The sequence below is a fragment of the Rhincodon typus genome, chromosome 11 (assembly GCF_021869965.1).
Source record: "Rhincodon typus isolate 14 chromosome 11, sRhiTyp1.1, whole genome shotgun sequence".
NCBI lineage: Eukaryota > Metazoa > Chordata > Chondrichthyes > Orectolobiformes > Rhincodontidae > Rhincodon > Rhincodon typus.
The window spans coordinates 36,551,680-36,571,727 of NC_063342.1; the positions used below are offsets into that span (position 1 = coordinate 36,551,680).

Below are 20,048 nucleotides of genomic sequence, written 5' to 3' on the forward strand. Positions count from 1 at the left end.
CCTGATTGAACCAGATTAACAGCCCCAATCAGGGAACTCAGATTCTGTGAGGTCCACCTGGCTGACTTTGTTACAATGACTACAAACAGCAAATTGAGTTGGATGATTATCAATGATAATGTTGATAACTCAGCAGGCTCAAAGGGCCAAATGGCCTACTCCTGCTGCTCTTTCCTTTCTTTCTATGTGAATTTGGTTAAATGTTTTTATGGTACCTTGGCAAGGACAGAAACCTGATCAGAGGGATTCAAACATGGAGTTCCAGGAAAGATGGGTATTTATTTGGGAGACAATCATATGGTGAAGTACCGCAGATGCTTGATGGGTGATAAGGAGGTTGAGGTTACAGGACTTTTAATTTAAGGAGATAGGTATTGAAGAATATTGCGACTGTACTTGAACAGTGAGAACTGTTCACAACATTAGCTACTGAAAAGACCAGAAAGGAAAGTTTAATAATAACAAAATACTGCAGATGCTGGAAATCTAAAGCAAAAACAGAAAATGCTAGAGAATCTCAGCAGTTCTGACAGAGAAAGAGAATTTTGAGTCGATTCAGACTCACTGTTAACTTTGTTTTGCTGTCTACAAGAAGTGAAGTTTAGCTTGAATAGGGTTGTGGAAGCAGGAAGTGGACTTGGCAGACCAAATAAGCTTGGGAAGAAAGAAATAGGAGCAGGAGTCAGTATTTGGCCCCTCAAACCTGCTCCACCGTTCAACAAGATCCAAGGCTGATCTGCTCCAGGCCTAAACTCCTCTTTCATATCAACTCAGCATAATCTGCAACTCCCTGATATTTCTAAAATCTATCTCCCTCCTCTTTTAATACTTTCAGTGATCTGTCCACCACAACTCTCTGGGGTACAGAATTCCAGAGGTTTACTACCCTCTAGGAGTAGAAATTCCTTCCCACTTCAGTTTTAAATGAGTGTCCAATTATTCTTTATCTGTGTCGAGATTTCTACAATAGTGGAACATTCTTTTCAACATCTACCCTCTTAAGCTACCCCAGAAGCTTGTATGTTTCAGTAAAGTCACCCTTCATTCTTCTAAATAAAGGCCTAACCTGTCTAGCCATTCTTGATAAATCAACACCTTCATCCCACGAATCAGTCTTGCAAATCTTTTTTGTACTGCCTCCAATGCCAGAATCTCCTTTTTTAAATATGGGGACCATAAATGTACGCCATTCTCCAGGTGCAGCCTCACAAACATTCCGTACAATTGTAACAAGATTTCCCTATATTTAAACCTCATGTCATGAGGATAGATGGAATATTAACTAGAAAAAGGAGTGAGCTCAGGGTTGGGACAGAAGGGTTCCTTAGAGGAAGTTTGGCTTGCCAGGCAAGTGGAAAGTAGGGAAATAACAGAGACAGCTGGTTGGATAGTCTCAAGTTCAATAACAAATAAGTCCATGAGCTCCTTGCACTTGCCTTCTATTATGTCACTGAGTCGTTTGAAGTTTCAATGTGCAAAAGTTAGTTGTAATTTATTAGGAATGTATATTTAAAAAAAGCTTTCCATGACAAGTATCAACTCTACTCATTGAAAGAAATGGTTATCCAATAGAAATGCAAAACAATGTACCATAATTTCCCTTTTGGAAGTGATGTTAAATTAATCGTTAATAAAATGAGATTATAAAAGTTGAAATAATAACTTGCTACCATTTCTCAGACTGTGTTGATGCTCAGCTTAAGTGCCTTTCTGTAGAGTATTTAGGGATCAAAAATTAAAAATCAACCAACAGAGCAAATTGAAATCATTAGTGAATTGTATTGTGAAGAACTTTCCTCAAGTGTGGGAGGAATGAAACAGGGTATTGTGTCCATTGTTCTAATCAACACAACTGTGAAAAATGATATATATTTAATAAGTGTCAAGTAATCTGATCTTGGTAGAAAGATGACCTGTGTGGAAATTGAAAATTTAATATTAATAGTTTATAAATAATTTGTACATTTATAAAAAAAATTAATTAAATATTCAATTCAGATTCCATTTTAATTTAGAACAGAAAACGTGAATAACTCTCAGCAAGCCAGGTTATAGCTGTGGCGACAGCAAACCAGTTAATATTTCAGAGTGGATTCCTTCATCAGAGCTGGAAGGTATTAAAAGATGAATAACATTAGTAGCACTCTCATCTCTGAGTTAGAAAGCTGTGAGTTCAAGCCTGCTTCAGTAAGTTAAACCTTTTGTCTAGCTGATGTGCCAATGCAGTATCAGGGAGCTCTGCACAGTTACAGATGCTGTCTTTTGGATGAGACATTAAAAGGATCCCTGTCTACCCTTTCAAGATGTCATGGCATCATTCACAGAAAACAGAATACTTCCCTCAGTGCCCTGAGCAGTACTTATCTTTTGACTATAAATATAAAAATACTGCAGATGTTGGAAACATGAGATGGGAACAAAAAAAAATTCCGAAAGGATTCTGGTGAAGGGTCGTAAACCTGAAAAGTTAACTCTCTTTATCTCCTGCTGATTTTAGCATACTTTCTTGCATACTTTGTTGTTCTTATCCCTCAGGGAATATGGTTGTTATCATTGCTCTGTTTGAGAGACCTGGTTTGGTGCAAATTGGCTGCTGCATTTCTTATGTGACAGCAGTAAAATGGATGAAAATAAGGAAAAGAGAAACAGAATAAATCAATGGCAAGACAACACAAGCAGGAAAAAAACTGAACAGCCTACAGAAAGTTGGTGTTGAGAAATGTGATGATAAAGTATGATTAAGAATTGTTAAAATGTACGTACAAAACGCAATAGCATGCCAGTATCATATGATGGAAAAGTTTTGCTGAAACTCAAAGGAAGAATTTACAAGAATATTATGAGACTTATTATATAATGTTGAAACTTGGGCAACAGTAAAAAATAAGGAACAGCACCAAGTGGCTGGGTAGAAAATGAAATGATACAATTGTCTATTGCAGACTGAGAGAGGAAATAAGTTGAGGCAAGTGGTAGGGATGGGTTGCTGGCAAGAAGACTAGGATGCCCACATCTAGGTGGAAAGATGTGGTGGCAACAGGCTTAGACACAGTGGGATTGGAAGAGTAATGAATGGCTGACGGGAGGAGATGCAGAAGGTGATCAACTAGCATTGTGATAACCTCATGCAAATTGGGAGAAGCAGACAGGTGACTAGCTAATTTTCTGAAGAAGGGTCTAGGCCCGAAACGTCAGCCTTCCTGCTCCTCTGATGCTGCTTGGCCTGCTGTGTTCATCCAGCTCTACACCTTGTTATCTCTGACTAGCTAAAGGGATGGGATTAGCCACCTGGATAGGGAATCATTAAAAAACAGGTTGCAGAGATCCAACAGCCTTACAGAAGAAAACACAAGTAAGCTCCAAGAAATAGTTTACACTTCTGCCACTTGGAAATAAATGTGTGAAGTGAATGGTCTACCTATTAGACCTCTTGCCACACCATTCATCAAGCTCCTGAACTATTACAGCTTGCTCACTTTTCTAGTTGTTAATGCTTCTATTTTCACCAGCCTAATTTCCAACCCTTTAGCAGGTACTCACTGTGCCTTGAATTTGTCCTTCACTTTATTCTTGATACTCCACTTAAGCAACTTACCAGTTATTCCATTTCTTTTCCTGTGTCTGTGTGCTCACACTCTTTTTGTTCTTCCACCTTCCCTTTGGTTTGTCCCTTCTGAGATAATCCTTATCTAAGACAGATTCTAGTTCTGACAGTGTGTGCCTTCTGCAGATGTTGCCTGACTTGCTGAAGGCTTCCAGGATTTCCAGAGAACTATATCTGTGGCCATGCTACAGAGCAGCAGTCAGGAGGCCACAAAGATCCAAAGATCCTAACTGATCCTGATCCAGCTACATAAAATCAACTTGGATATTTGGCATGATCTTGGGAAAAGTGCATGCATTCCTGGCCATAGGAAACGGCAGACAAGCCCAGCTTTTTGGTACATTCTTCAATTTGAACACCCCAGAGATTGATGTGCAGCAAACTGAGACAGGGCTGATGTGAATAGATTCTCCTGCTTAGTCTAAATGTTAGTACCGGATTATGTTTAAAGCAGATTCTGATTCAGCACTGCTCCCTAAAAAGATGTAAGGAAATCCTTGAAATCCAGATACTAAGGATTTCTACCTCAATTTCTTCTCCCATGCTACCCCAGGCACAACAGAAAAAGGAAAATTTTCTTTCATTTCTGTCGAAAGATGCACTTTCTTATTACAATGCAATGAATAAACAGGATGGAAGTAGAACTAATTGGCAATAAGCTGACACAGACATCCTGGGACAAATGGTCACGTTCTGTCCTGAATGATTCAATGATTTTCACCTTTTGATCACAGAACAATCATGTGCGTGATCAAGGAGGACTGAATGCATAGCAACAATATTCCACCAATCCAATGCTTGTAATGGCATGAAATAAAAAGAACATTTCAATCCTTGTGCGAATTTAAATGTGACAATTGCAGCATCACATCAGTGAGTACAGATTGGGAAAAGAAGGGCGCAGTTTGAGTTACTTCTCCTGATTATAATCTCACAATCTCTATGGGAAAGTGCGCAAATAGGTCTGCTGCCCATTTGGAACAGTGTCATGCTGCATCATAATGTTCACTGGAGAGATTTTGAGACAAATAACAGGACATTAGGTAAGAAACAAAGGTTTACCAGGACCTACAGATTGTAGTTCATTGAATCAGTGTCTTCAGAACTGGAGAAAACTAGTTCATATTGCAGAGAGAATTTCTGTATGTAACAATGTATTTAGGTTTTGAGCTGACTTTCATTACAGTTTTACAAATGTTAACCTGAAATCTGATTTTTAAAAAAATTACCTAAAGATTCTCGAAGTCACAGATTCCAAAATGTCATTCTCTTTGGATCTGTGTTACTTAATTTATACTGTGTTATGTTTATTCCTGTCTTACCCAATAAAGAAAATCATGCAGATTTAGAAAATACTTAAATGAGCAAAAAGTGAAATGGTTTTTTTCTGCCCTGTTTGTTCATTTTAGAAAAACATCCTGTTTTATACGAATGTGTAGTGAATTAGAATGGAAAGTGTTAAGGCATTGGTCACTATGGTGAGTGTCTATGTAGCAGTGGAATGGGGGTGGGTGGGTTGAGACAGTAGTTGTGATGGGGGAGAGGTGGGGTTCTGCAGCAGTAGTCAAGCAAAGAAGTGTCAAGATAGTGTTCAGGTTGGAGGATAGTAAGGGTCAAGGTAATAGTTAGATGGGAGGGTTGAGATTGTGGTTGGGTTGGTGGATTAGTGGCAAATTGAGGTAGCATTTCAAATTTGGGTGAAGTTATCTGGGGGAGTAACCTGTGGTTTTGATATAGACCTGGGAGAATCATCCTTACACCATCTGGTTTCATTTTGAGGTTACCATTTTTTTTTTGCAGTGCACATTTTGGTAGCAGTCTGAAATCAGTCTCTTTATGGATCCATTAGTTAGGCCAGAAGTAGACCTGGCTTTCCTGAAACCACAGTTAGGCCAACACCAGTTATGCTCTTGGCAAGTTAATTTGGTAATGGGACCATCAAATAGTTGTTATGCTCCTTATCTAATAGTGGTTTCCGGTGTGGGACCTGGAAGCAGGGAAGGTCATAATTGCTGGACTGTTAATCCAGAGACCCAGATAACATTCTGGACACCCAGGTTCAAATCCTGCCAAGGAAGATAGTGGAATTTGAGTTCAATAAAACATCTGGAATTAAGAATCTAATGATGACCATGAATCCATTGCAGATTGTTGGGAAAAAACCTATCTGGTTCACTAATGCCCTTCAGGGAAGGAAACTGCCATCCTTACCTGGTCTGCTCTACATGTGACTCCAGACCCACAGTAATGTGGTTGACTCTGAACTACCCTCTGGGCAATTATGGATGGGCAATAAATGCTGCCCAGCCAGCGATGCCCTCATTCCGTTAATGAATAAAGGGGGAGAAAAGCTCTTTTCATGCCATTGGAACATGATTGACAGTGTACTTCTCGCTCAGAATGCAAGTGTCTACCCCAGGCTGTTTTATGAGATGCTTCAGTATCTAAAATAGATACAGTTTTGATAAATGTCTGGGCCCATACATTTCACTGAAGTTCTCTCTGTGATGTCACTCATCCCTTTCATTTTAACACTATGTTTCTGGAAGATTGTACACATGTATTATTTCTGTTGCCTAGGAAAGATTTTCAGGAAAATGCCCTTAAATTAGAAATAAAACATATTCAGTGGTTAATAAACACATTCTATGTTAAAGTTTTGAGGCAGGCCTCAGAATTCCTAACGAATGACTCATGATATTAAGAGTTAAAAGACAAAACTTCCATCCCAGGTGATTTTACGGAATGGCTCAGAGAAGAACATTTATTAACTAATGTGCAGTAACTTTAATTACTGCTGTGAAAGAACAGTGAGAACATTAGTGGCTACCGGCTCCATTCAATCCTACTTACAGGAAATGAGCTTTGATGCAAAGCTGACTCTAGGACCTCAAGGGACAGCTGCATTGAAGACTGAAGTTGATGTTGGAGATGAGATTGAAGGGAAAGAAAGAGATAATTACATAATGAAATGGAAGAGAGAGTCTGAGTAACAAATAAAATTAAGATTTTATGTTCTTTGGAGCTGCTTGTTGTGAAGGAAGGAAAGTTGGATGAAATGAAACCACATCAAATGCCACAGTGTCAACAGTGAATTGCAGTAATGTTCTGAAACAAGCTGCATCCCTATGTTGGAAAACAAATATGGTGCTTGCCAAATATTGATCAATGAACATAGAGTCTTGCCTTTTGAAGAGCTTAGCGAGACAGCGAGAGAGAGAGAGAGAGGGAGGGGGGTCTGTGTGTGTGTGTTTGTGTGTGTGTGTGTATGTGTGTGTCAGGGGTATACAAAAATTTGCACCTAAAACACACCGTCATTGAACTGTCCAACTGTCAAAGAATACAAATGTTTGAAATGTCTTCAAAAATCTCACATCAAAACAGTGTTTTGGATTTTTTTCTTGTGTCACAGAAAATTTTTAAAAATATTGATAGCTTCATTAGGTATTTAACTTTATTTTATGTCAGCACAGCTCCTGAGGTGGATAGTAGGTTGAGAAAATATGGTGGGGAGAGGGCAAAGGAGGCTGCGTGGCAGGCTTAGCTTGGCAAATATAGAAACATTTATTAAAGGGTCAGGGTAATGGGTACAGGTCAGCATAGTTGGTATGGGGCAGGCATGGGAATGGGCAGAAAGGCATAGGAGAGTAGGATACATTTCTTATATTATAACAATGGATACAATTCAATGGTACTTCACTGGCTGTAAAGCACGAGGTACGAAAGATGACATAGAGATGCAAGTTTATCTTTATAGGTGTCCCTGGATTAGAGAATTAAAAATAAATTGAGTTTCTTTGCCCACTGCAGTTCAAACCATATTGGAAAATCATATGTTCGTGTCCATGTTATGTTAATATTGGCTCAGTGTAAAAATCACATACAACCAATTGCACTCAGTCACTATCAAGATTCACAAATGTCTAGTAACCTCACTGAACAAGATACCAAAGGACAATCCAACGCCTGCAAAGCTACTTCAGTAAGCAATGAATGCCTTTAAGAGAGAAAAAGCGATGAATTTGGCAGAAGGAAAAAGGTGTAGTTTTAAATTTTTATTAAAATTTTTAATGTTGCCAAATACAATGCATAAGAACACAAAAAAATGGAACAGACTGTATGGTCCATCAAGCTTGTTTCAACAAGCAATACCATCATGGCTATTCTTGGGCTTCAATTCCACTTTCTCTTCATATTCCTTGATTCTCTGAGACCATAAAACCATAAGATGTAGAAGCAGAAGTAGGCCATTCGGCCCATTGAGTCTATTCCACTATTTGATGAGATCATGGCCATTGTTCCTTCTAAATTATACAATCTCTGCATGACATAGAACATAGATAACAAGAACAGGACAGTGCAGGAACAGGCCCTTCGGCTCATCCTGTCTGTGATGACCATGATGCCATTCTAAACTAATCTGCCTGCAAATGGTCCATATCCCTCTATTATCTATCTTTTCATGTGCCTGTTTAAACGTCTCTTAACCTTTGCTACCACATCTGCTTCAATTACTTCCACTGGCAGCACAGTCGAAGGCACCCTCTGTGTACATCTCTTTTAAGCTTGTCCCCTCTCATCTTAATTTGACATTTCCACCCTGAGAAAAAGGCCCCAACCATTCACCCTATCTATGCCTCTCATAATATTATGTACTTCTATTAGGTCACCCCACAGCTTCTGACGCTCGAGCGAAAACTGTATAAGTTTGTCCAATCTCTCCTTAACATTAACATATGTCCAATCCAGGCAGCAGCCTGGTAAACCTCTTTGCACCCTCTCCAAAGCCTCAAAATCCTTCGTATAGTGTGGGGACAGAACTGCACACAATACTCCAAATGTGACCTAAATAAAGTCTCACACAGTTGCAATATGACATGCCAATTTTGATTCTCAGTGCCTCGACCGATAAAGACAAACATGCCGTACGCCTTACTTATTACTTTATCCACTTGTGCTGTCACATTCAGGGAGCTATGGACTTGCACCCCAAGATCCTCCCGTATATCAATGCTTCTTAAGGTCCTGCCATTTACTGTATGTTTTCCTCTTGCAGTTGACCTTCTGAAATTTATCACCTCACATTTATCCGGATTAAACTCCACCTGCCATTTCTCCACCCAACTTTCCAACTGATCTATATTGTGCTGTATCCTTTGACAACCTTCCTCAATCCACAACTCCACCAATTTTTGTGGTGTCTGCAAACTTACTAATCAGACCACTGATATTTCCAATGACGATTGGTGTGCTGACTCAGTTTACAGAATTGATTCCCAATTCCAGAAGTCGCTGCTGTGCTTGGACTTCAGAGGTACACACAAGACAGAAAATAAAATTGTGCGAACACTGATCATAGTTGATTTGATAACCATCAGTTCCACTTTCCTGCCATTTTTTCATAATCCTCAATCCCCTTATTGATTAACAATCTGTTTATCGCTGCCTTGAATATACCTAATAACCCAGATTTGACAGCCCTCTGTGGCAAGGAACTCCACAAATTCAATATGCCTAGAGAAGAAATTACTCATCATCTGTGTCTTCAATGGGTGACCTGTTACTCTGAGATTACGCTCTCTAGTCCTAGACTCTCCAACAAGGGGAAACGTACGCTCTGCATCTACCCTTTGAAATTGCCTTATGCTTTAATAAAGTCACCTTTCATTCTTCTAAACTCCAATGAGTACAGACCAAACTACTCAACCTCTTCTCAGAAGAAAATCCCTCCATACCAGGAATCAACTGAGTGAACCTTTTCTGGACTGCCTCCAGTGCTAGTATATGTATCCTTAGGTAAAGGTACCAAAATTGTTCACAGTATTCTGGGTGTGGTCTAACTAATGCAATGTTTTGTTTTAGCAGCACTTTACTATATCTATACATGATTCCCTTTCAAATAAAGGCTGACAGTGCATTTGCCTTCCGTCTTATGCGCTGAACTTGATTAATGTCTAAAGCCTTCCAAATTCCTCTGTACTGCCACCTTTCTGCAGCCTTTCTCCATTGAAAGGATATTCAACTCTTTTATTCTTCCTGCCAAAGTGCCACATTATATTCCATCTGCCAGTTTCTACATGCTCATTTATGCTGCCTATATCCCTCTGCAGACTCCTTGTTTCCCACGCCATTTTTGTGTCATTTACGCACCCTCACTTCTTTCTGGGGGAAAGAACTCTTACTCATAACCCTTCGCATGAAGAAATTTCTCTTAAGTCCTGAGAGATTGAGGCCTTATTCAGAGATCGTGGCCCCATGGTCTAGGTTCTCTGGCCAAAGGAAACTATCTTTCAGCCACTACTTATCAAGCTCCATAATCTTGTATGTCTGGTGAAAGCGCTTTACTAATCATGTATGTGAAAAAGAAACAGCAAGTCCATTTACTGTACTTCTTAAAAGTAAGGAGGTACAGCAAAATGTTCCTTAGTCATCCCAGGGAGATTTGTTCTTCAAAATTTCTTGGCTTTCCTGTTAGCTATCTAAATGTAATTGTTAAAATAAAAGTTTGATAGCATGTTATTAAGGCATTAAACAAATTACTTAGGAACTTGAGTAGTTGTTCCATACCAAAGAATTAAAAACTGAGCGACTGAAAGACGAGACTATGGGTAGACAGACATATTGATGTATTGAACAAAGACAAATAAGTGGCTGTTTGGGCTGACAACTTTATTTACTAGTATTGAGTGAGAGAGCATTTACACTCACCAGGGGGTTTAACCTTCACCTCCAGAATATTGGAAGATTTGCTGATTTTCTTCACCCATTGGTCCACCTGGTTTTGGTGCCACAGTTCAGCAATGCACTGGTATTTCCCAGCCTCCAAGTCACTGGCTTTATTGACCACCAGACGGATAGTATTAGACACTGCCTTTGTTATCATTATTTTATTTGTAAAATTTGTCGCCTTATCCCCCCACGAAATGGATGTGTCACGGGCGAAGGTGATAATGTCATAGCTATTGCTTGATCCAGCAGGCTGGAATTTCCACGTGACAGAAACTGATACTCGAGAAGGATAGGTTGGTCTGATGAAACATTGAAGTTGAAATGCATTATCATAGATCACCGATGGTGTTCGTGTTATTGCTGTAACACTGAAACCTGTTTCTGTGAAGTAAAAAAAAAGGTATTACTATCAACTTCCAAACATTTCATGTAATAGAAAGATCTTTTCCCTTGCCACCTTCTCCTTCCTAAAGGCACCCACTTTTACTGAGTATAAGTCATAGAGCTGTACAGCATGGAAACAGACCCTTCGGTCCAACATGCTGACCAGATATCCTAAATTAATCTAGTCCCAATTGCCAGCATTTGGCCCATATTCCTCTAAACGCTTCTTATTCATATATCCATCCAGATGCCTTTTAAATGTTGTAACTGTACCAGCCTATTCAGCCTCTCCCTACAGTTCAAACCCTCCAGCCCTAGCAATATCATTGTAAATCTTTTCTGAACACTTAAAGTTTCACAACATCTTTCTTATAACAGGGAGACCGGAATTGAATGCAGAATTCCAAAAGCGGCCTAACCAGAGTCCTGTACAGCTGCACCATGACCTCCCAACTCCTATACTTAATGCACTGACCAATTTCAGTAAGCGTACCAAATGCCTTTTCTACCACACAGTTTACTTGCAACTCTACTTTCAACTATGAACATGTACCCCAAGGTCTCCCCAGGACGTTACCATTAAGTGTATAAGTCTTGCCCTGATTTGCCCTACCAAAATGCAGCACCTCACATTTATCTAAATTAAACTCCATCTGCCACTCCTCAGCCCCTTTGCCTATCTGATCAGAGGCTGAGGTAAGCTTCTTTGCCATCCACTACACCACCAATTTTGGTGTAATCTACAAACTTACTATACCTCCCATATTCACATCCAAATCATTTATATAAATGTCAAAATGCAGTGGACTCAGCACCGATCCTTGCTGCACATCACCGGTCACTGGCCTCCAGTCCGAAAAGCAACCCTCCACCACCACTCTCTGTCTCCTATCTTTGAGCCAATTTTGTACCCAAATGGCTAGCTCTCCCTTTATTCCATGTGACCTAACCTTGCTAACCAATCCCCAACTGTTATGGGTTGAATCTTACAATTTTGGCGAAGTGTAAAACGCATTGAGTTTTTTCTGAATGAGTCACTCATGAGGCCTAGTGAAATTTCTCATCCTATCTTACCAAACTCACCTCATTAACTACCTACCTACCACTATGGTATCTCTCATGTCTGATTCGATCCCCATCTTAATATGCATCATTCGCCAAACAACTCAACGTTCACCAGATATCCCTTGAAAGATCAACATCTCTGGCACTCGCACCATCTTTACAAGACCACTGTGTGCCTAAGCTAGCATCGACATTTCTTCAGGGCAATCAAATGGCAGAGCAGCCGCAAAGTCATGCTGCTCCTGGCACATAGCTGGCGTGGCTGAGATTCCCTCACAGAAATAATCCCATTCTCTCACCCTGGTTGCTGTTTAACCACCGGGCCACAAACTTTATCAGTCTGATCTCTCTAAGTCAGTGCAAACCTGTCCCCAGTGTCCACTGTACACCCGTATATTATCAATGTCCAACATTGGATATCAGATACCGATAAGCAAATCTAGCAATTCCAAACACAAGGTTTATTTATAACCAGCAAAAGTGAACACAAACAAAACCAGTAAAGGCTGAAGTTCGCCCTTACATTGCTAGTCAAGTGTTGGTATTATGACCACTGACTATTTTACATTCCATGTTTATCTGCTGCACCCAGCTCAGATCAACTGGAACCAGGTGTCAGTTAGGTCCTGTCTGGCTTGTGATGCCCAATGCAGCTAAGGCTATGTTCATTATCAATGTTTCCATCTGGTTCCTTGCAAGACTGCTCCTATTTGCCCAGCTCATCAGCATATATCACTGCCTCGTCGCATGTTCGAAGTGTGCAGAGCAACCCCCCCTTATTGGTCTAAGCAACAGAACCACATCTTCAGTACCCTTATCACCTGCTCCACCATGACCCTGGTCGCAGCATATGCAACCATGAAAGTTATCACTGAATTCAGTGCAGTCCTTCATAATACTTACATGACATATAATGCAGCAATGTCCCCCACATCCCACAGCACCCTTGGAAGTTTCACAAGTGATAGGATGCTTTGGCCAGCATTGGTCTCCTTTTAAGTCATTGCCATTAACTTCTGCATCTTCGCTGGGATGGCAATATTAACTACGCAAGCACCAATGGCATAATGCAATCTTCCTTTGACCAGCAATTGATATCTAAGCATGTTTACTCTGCATGCATTGCAAATGGTTGAAGAAATGATTGCAAATGAAATGTATCTGGAGTTTACAAATGCATGGTTCATCACTTTGCCCCTATAATATTCTGGCTCAACAACTGTGGAATCCAATGTTTTGCCCATTAAATGACACTGACTTTGCCCATCCCTGGCATTGTCCTAGCCATTTTCTAGGTGCAGTTAGCATCTGAAAAACAGCAAATAATGGCAGGGAACACAACTTGCAGTGGACTCTGTCAGCACCAGGATTTGTCCAGTTGCCAGTTAACTCCCTGGAGCCTCAGCATCACCTAGTTTCTCGCTCTGCCCCAATAGCCCATAAGGGCTAAATGTGACTGATTATCATGGATCATAATCCTGAGATGCTGCACGGTCCTGAGGAACAAGAAGTCTCCAGACAGCCAGTGGTAAGGTGAAGTCGCTAGGCACCCACTATAACTTCCATGTGGAGAATGCTTGACAGCTGTTTTGTTCAGCATGTTTGGTAAGATAAAGAGCTGAATATTAATGAGGTGATTTGTGCCATTAAAAGGCATTTAACAAACTACAATCCCACTTAAGTGGCAACTTACTGTTGTCTAGTGAGAAACTTGCCTGGCTGCTTGACACTGCATAAAAGATGCAATGAATTGTTCCTGATATCGAGATATTCCTTACTGGACTTCCCATCTGATTCTGCCATAAATCTCATTTCAGCCCATGACATTCAGGCTCCTGCGAGATTCCACCCTAATTGACCAAAGGGATACTTTGACACAACCAAGTTAGCTTTCAGATTGTCAAGCCTTAAAACAATTTTTTGGACTTGGTTACAATCTTCCATCACCAGGCATATCATCTTAAAGACTCCTGAAAAAGATCCTAGCTACCCTCTGTCCCACCAACAAGCAGCCCTCCATCTCCTGCCCACCAACTCTGTGGAGGATAGTCATTAGCCAGTCATAAAATAGCTAACCATCATGGGAGAGGTAATCTGTGTACCAGGAATGCGTTGCAAAAGACACCATGTGTACCTCAGCTCACCATAAATTGCATTGAATGCACTGGCACTGTCCTCCTTACTACTAAATATCTCCACAACTGAAGTTTTAACTAGTTGGAGGTGCAGGATTTCAGAAGATGCTTCTTTATATCAATTGTGATGGATCCAATCCAACATCCTCATGATGAAAATATTATGCTGTACTCAGCCTATCAATATCCTCTGCACACCCAAAATTGAGATTTTTACATTACTACTGTAATGCATTATTCCATCAATACTTCCATTCCAACAACATAACCACTGTTACTCTAATCTATATAACACTGCTCCTTTTAGATATTCAGTAATTAGAGTAGTGCAAGAAAATTTTCAGCCCTTGAGTTTTCTTTCGATGCGAGTACTTACCAAGAGGTGTTATCACCGCTACAATATGAGCAGATTGCTTTCCTATCTGCTGCCAATCTCCACTCACGTTCATGATCCATTCAGTGACTGTACAGACATACTCTCCATCATCCAATATCACTGAATTATGTAGCCGCAAGATGAAAGAATCTGGTCGCTGTTTGGTCAGCCTGAGTTCTCCATTAGCATCACGCTTACGGTAGAGTGTACCGATAACCTGAGTACCATCCTGGTCCAAGCTGATGATATCGGTAACCTGTTTCTGCTTGTTGATTAACTGCCAGGCAACAGAAAGGCGGCTGTGGTTCCTGATTGCTGATTGAACATCACAAGTGAACTCGAGTGAGTTACCCTCCAAAACCTTAGTGGTATTACTGGTAACTGTTGTACTCAGGCTACTTTCTGCAGGAAATAAAATATTATTAGTTCAATTAGTAGTTTTGTAGAAAGACAACTGTATAAGATTTGAGGATCCATCTTGTTTCAGATCACAGGAATCAATATGACTATGTTTTATGAGAATTTGTCATAATACCATTCAATAATTGTTTTAAAAATAACTTATGTTTTACAGGCAACATTTCTTTTTTACAGTGAGAACAAGTAATCGATAGATGCTTTGATTAATGTTATGTTAATGCTGGCAATAATCCAGTTACACTATTGCTATAATTTCAGGGTAAACTGTTGAGGATTAACACACAAGTGTGGCAGAGAAAGGGGAAGAAAGGTTGTTCTATTGGTGGTTTTTGTCTTTGTCCATAAACTTTCTAGGATTCGAACTAGATCAATTGGTCAGTTACCAATGTTAATATACATAATATTGTCAATGTCAGAAGAAACACTATCATTTTCTGTCATACTGAACCTTCAAAAACATGGTCTATAGTTTCAAAACCTACCTGCTCCCAATTCCATTCCAGTTATCTGCTCCATCCTTCTCTCTGACAACAATCTGAGATTAAGCTCATCTTTCTGCAACTTTGGTGCCATATTTGGTCCTGAGATGAACTTCCAATCTTATATCTGTTCCATAACTAATATTGCATTTTCCACTGGTAATGCCAGCTGACTTTGCTCCTGTGTCAGCTTCACTGCTGCTGAAGTCCTCATTCTTGTCACTGTTACTTGTGAAGTCAGCTACCTTAATGTGTCTTTGGTGGTTGTGACCGGTATCTCACTTAGCAAGTCCTGTTCTCCTGTCTCTCCTATGTTCATGCACTTATATTGGTCCCTGGTCTTGCAAGGTCTTGACTTCAAAATACCCATCCTTTTTCTTTAAATCCCTCTGCAGTCTTGCCCCTCTCCACTCTGTAATCTACTTCAGCCCTTCTGAAATAGCTGCGCTGATTTAATTCTGACTTGTTGGGTATTCCTAATTAAAGTTGCTCTACCACTGGAGGCCATGTCTTCAGCTGCCTGTGACCCATGCTCTGGAATTCCTTCCTTGCAGCTGTCCTTCTTGCTGCCTCACTTGCCTCTATTAACATATTCATTAAAATCTTCCTCTTTGATCAAACTCTTGACCTCTTTTATGTGAATCAGTGTCATGCTGTATTTAAAAAAACAAAAAAAACTACGGATGCTATAAATCAGGAACAAAAACAGAAGTTGCTGGAAAAGCTTAGCAGGTCTGGCAGCATCTGTGAAGAAAAATCAGTGTTAACGTTTCGGGTCCGGTGACCTTTCCTCAGAATAGTGTCATGCTGTGTTTTACAATGCTCCTGTGAAGCATCCATGGACATTTCATTGCACTAAAAGTGCTACATGAGTTGTTTCTCCTCATGTTGCTCACATTGTGTCAGAATAAGTAATTCCTGATTAAACAATAGCTACTGTTAAATCAACACAATATCCATCTATTTTTATTCGTTTTGCTCTAATTAGCCTGAAGTTTCCTAAATCTAGACGTAAGTGACATATATTCTTTAGATCTTCTGTTCGATTTGCTGCAGCCACTACCTTTAAGAAGCAGTTAGTGTGTACTACTCTTAGCATTTAAGTGAATAAAAACTGCTTTGAGAGAGGTAATAATATTTTTCAAAGAATGTAGTTCAGTTGTGTTTTAGTATAACCTTATTACAGCAAACGCTGTTTTAAATTTTTAGCCTGAGTACACAGCATAGTCATGTCGTTCATTTCGTGTTTGGAGAGATGACATAACATAAGGCCAATTTATTTCAAATATGCATACCAGTAATAGAAAAGTTAATTTGCTTGCATCATAGCAACACCACCCAGGTTATTTTCTAGATAAAATCAAGCTTTTCAATTCATGGGAAATGCGGTGTTACCTTAGGAAGATGACTTCTGTATTGGCCGTGAACAACAACTGTTGCAAATAATACATTTACAATATGGTCGAGTGAACTATTTTGATTGGGCTTGCTGCTTCAGAGGGACATTTCAATTTCAATTCATACTTCCAAACACAGAGAGATTAGAAGCCTGGAAGCTATTATGGGCAATGTTACTGTAGCATGTGCATGCCAAATTTTATTTTAGTGGAAGGATTAACTCATGAGAAAGTTAGAAATTGTGGGCAGCATAAAATCATGGCATAACAATTAAAAGTAATATTAATCACAAATGTAGTTGCTATTGAGTTCTAAATTTATGAAGTTTACTATTTTAAATATAACATTTGGACTTGATCAGATTTTGATCTTCATTTGAACTACAATAGCAGTACAAGTGGTAAATATGGAAAATGCATCTCAAACAATCAGTGACTGAAGAGGGACAGGTAGAAATTCAGATAGAGAAATGGGCAGGAACTGTCTTTGATCACCCATCACTATGAGCAAGTGTTTCAGTACATCATTTTAACATTATTGTCTTCATTGTCTATCAATTCTTTTTGAAACCCCGAAGACCTGAATTCAGAGAGCTTCCAATAAATGAATGTCAGTGTGAAGTGCATTCATGATCATTTTTATTTCTTCATGGCAGACTCACATACTTTCATGTGGAAAAAAATTTTAAATCTGACATTAATACCATAATGTATTGCTGTTTTGTGGAAGTATAGCTTCTATCATTTTTAGGGGAAGATGAAAGGCAAAAACATCAAAGGAAATGGTCTCAATGCTAACACTGGCATGTGATTTTCAGTCAGTCATTCTGGTCAGCTTTTGTTTGCATCTGTATGAACAGACATCAGAGACTGCAGGCAGAGATCTGACAGACTAAGTCATCGCTACAGTCGCTTCTTGATGAACAAAAGCTAATGTCACTCAAAATCAAGAAGTTCCTTTAAACCCATGTTTTTTTGGTAATATTTCTGCATAATAGCAAAATTAGTGGGTGAAGCTTTCACCCTGTGACATTGTTCATCTTGACTTCTAAAATGGCAAATCTACATTTCTTTTTCAAATATGTTTTAGACCTGATAACTAGGCCACATTAAACCCAGATTCCTTCGTGAAGAGCTAACAGAAACAAGTAGAACCTTTCATAACCATGGGAAAGTTCTTTTTTCACTTTTGTTGTTATCACACTGATAAGAGCTGCGTCACTAAGCAACAATATTTCTGCGCAGCCTAGAGCAACCTTGACAGTTGGAGAACTGCGACTTAACTGATTAGATTCATTGAATTTAAAATATGAGACAAGATCAGTTGCAGAGAAAAACTACTTGTGACTAAAAAAATAAATCACAGTAACTAGAGGCACTGCTTCATCAAATCAATTTCTTTGTCTGCCTGAAAGAGCTTACAGAGGATTCTGGAATCCTTCTCAGTTATTCCAAGTTACCAACAGATTTCATGTCATTAATTCTTATAAAAATGAAAACTTTATTTAGATAGTTACTTACTGATAGACTGGACATGGATCAAAACTTTAGGAGATTTGTTGGTATCTCTGGCAATGAATTCTCTCGTCACTGTTTTCTCATGCTCTGTGGCCCGACAATGGTATTTGCCACTGTCCTCCAGTTGAACATGGTAGATTTTCAGCAGGTATGTTGTATCTGTCTCCTTTGTGAACCTTACATATCCCAGGCGATCTCTGTTTGCATATTCACCATTGACTGTTGCTACAGCATTACGGCCAATGTTGGCAATTTGTGTGCCATTAAAGATCCACAACACTGAAAAATACCGATCCTGTATGTTTTGAGCTTCAATGATACATCTTATTTCCATGGTATCTCCAGCTATGAGAATTTTCCTTTCATTCTCTAACTGAACATTGAAGTTCTTATCTAGAACAGAATATAGACATGCAGAAAAAAATTAGAGCGAGGGAATTTAGTAGTGAAGAATTATAAACAGAAGTTTGTTTTACAAGTCCTAAGATCATATCTGCATGGTGCAGTTTGTCCTCCCAACCTTTAAACCTTCCCTGCCTCGCTCCTAAAGAATTTAACTCTATCTGGGATATTTTATCTGCTAAAAACAAATAACTGTGGATGCTGGAGATCTGAACCAAAAACAGAAATTGCTGGTGAAACTCAACAGGTCTGGCAGCATCTGTAGGGAGAAAGTAGAGTTAACATTTTGAGCACAGTGTTCTGATGAAGAGTCACCAGAATCGAAGTGTTAACTGTGCTTTCTTCCACAGAAGCTGCCTGACCTGCTGAGTTTTGCCTGCAAGTTATGTTTTTATTTCAGATTTTATCTGCCGTTTGGCATAGTATTTTCATGGAGTCATAGTGGTACAGAAAGAAGCCAACCCATGACAATTCTCTGGAAAAATAATCCACTCACTTCATTCCCCATGGTCCTGCAAGTGTATTTCCACTCAAATGCCTACCCAAATACCTTTTAAAATCACTTCCCTCACCCTCATGGCTAATGGGTTCTACGAATCAGCACTCACTAAATAAAAAGATTCTTAGAACATAATAAATTAAGAAAAGTAGTCCATCTAGCCCCTTGAACCTTTAATAAGATCATGATTGATGCGTTTGTGATCTTTACTTATTCTTTTTTATTATTCATTCATGGGATGTGGGCGTCACTGGCTAGACCAGCATTTATTGCCCATCCCTAATTGCCCAGAGGGGCAGTTGAGATCAACCACATTGCTGTGGGTCTGGAGTCACATGTAGGCCAGACCAGTTAAGGATGGCAGTTTCCTTCCCTAAAGGACATGAGTAAACCAGATAGGTTTCTCCAACAATCAACAACGGATTTGTGGTCATCATTAGACTCTTAGTTCCAGACTTCTGTTTTTAAATGTATTACCGTGGCAGAATACAAACTGCAGTCCCCAGAATATTATCTGGGTCTCTGGATTAACGGTCCAGCAATAATACCACGAGGCATTGCCTCCCCATCTACTTCCCTATCTACTTACCATTTGACCCTCTTGTTAAACAAAAACCTATCTAATTCAGTTTTAAAAATGTCCAATGACCTTGTCTGCACCACAGAGAAGAGAATTTCATAAAGGAAAAAATTCTTCTCATTTACTTCGAAAATGTGAAACCTCTTATGTTAGAGCTGGACTAGATAACAGAGCTGGTGCAGGGAGGATGGACTGTATGAGCTCCTTCACATTAAATTAATTCTGTGATTCTTTGTTGTTTAAATTGTGTTCCCTAGTTCTAGTCTCTCCCAGAAACACTATTTGTTTTTCTAAACTCCAATCGATACAGACCCAACCTACTCAACTTATTCTCTAAGATAAACACTTAATGCCAGGAATCAGTTGAGTGGACCTTCTTTGAACTACTTCTATTGCAATTATGTCCTTTATTAAATGAGGAGACAAAAATTGATGTAGTCTCACCAATGCCTACAACTGT

At 39.5% G+C, this 20,048-nt stretch overlaps 1 protein-coding gene across 1 annotated transcript in view; it reads right to left on the bottom strand.

The window, feature by feature from the left end:
* Positions 1-20,048, bottom strand: part of LOC109929720 (immunoglobulin superfamily member 3-like) — a 189,911-nt gene that overhangs the window by 49,217 nt on the left and 120,646 nt on the right. Inside the window, exons 4-6 of the mRNA XM_048602957.1 lie at positions 18,111-18,500; positions 14,294-14,695; positions 10,313-10,714 (exon numbers count right to left, since the gene is read on the bottom strand). Of these exons, the coding sequence (XP_048458914.1) occupies positions 10,313-10,714; positions 14,294-14,695; positions 18,111-18,500 (1,194 nt within the window). The remainder of the gene's footprint in view (positions 1-10,312; positions 10,715-14,293; positions 14,696-18,110; positions 18,501-20,048) is intronic.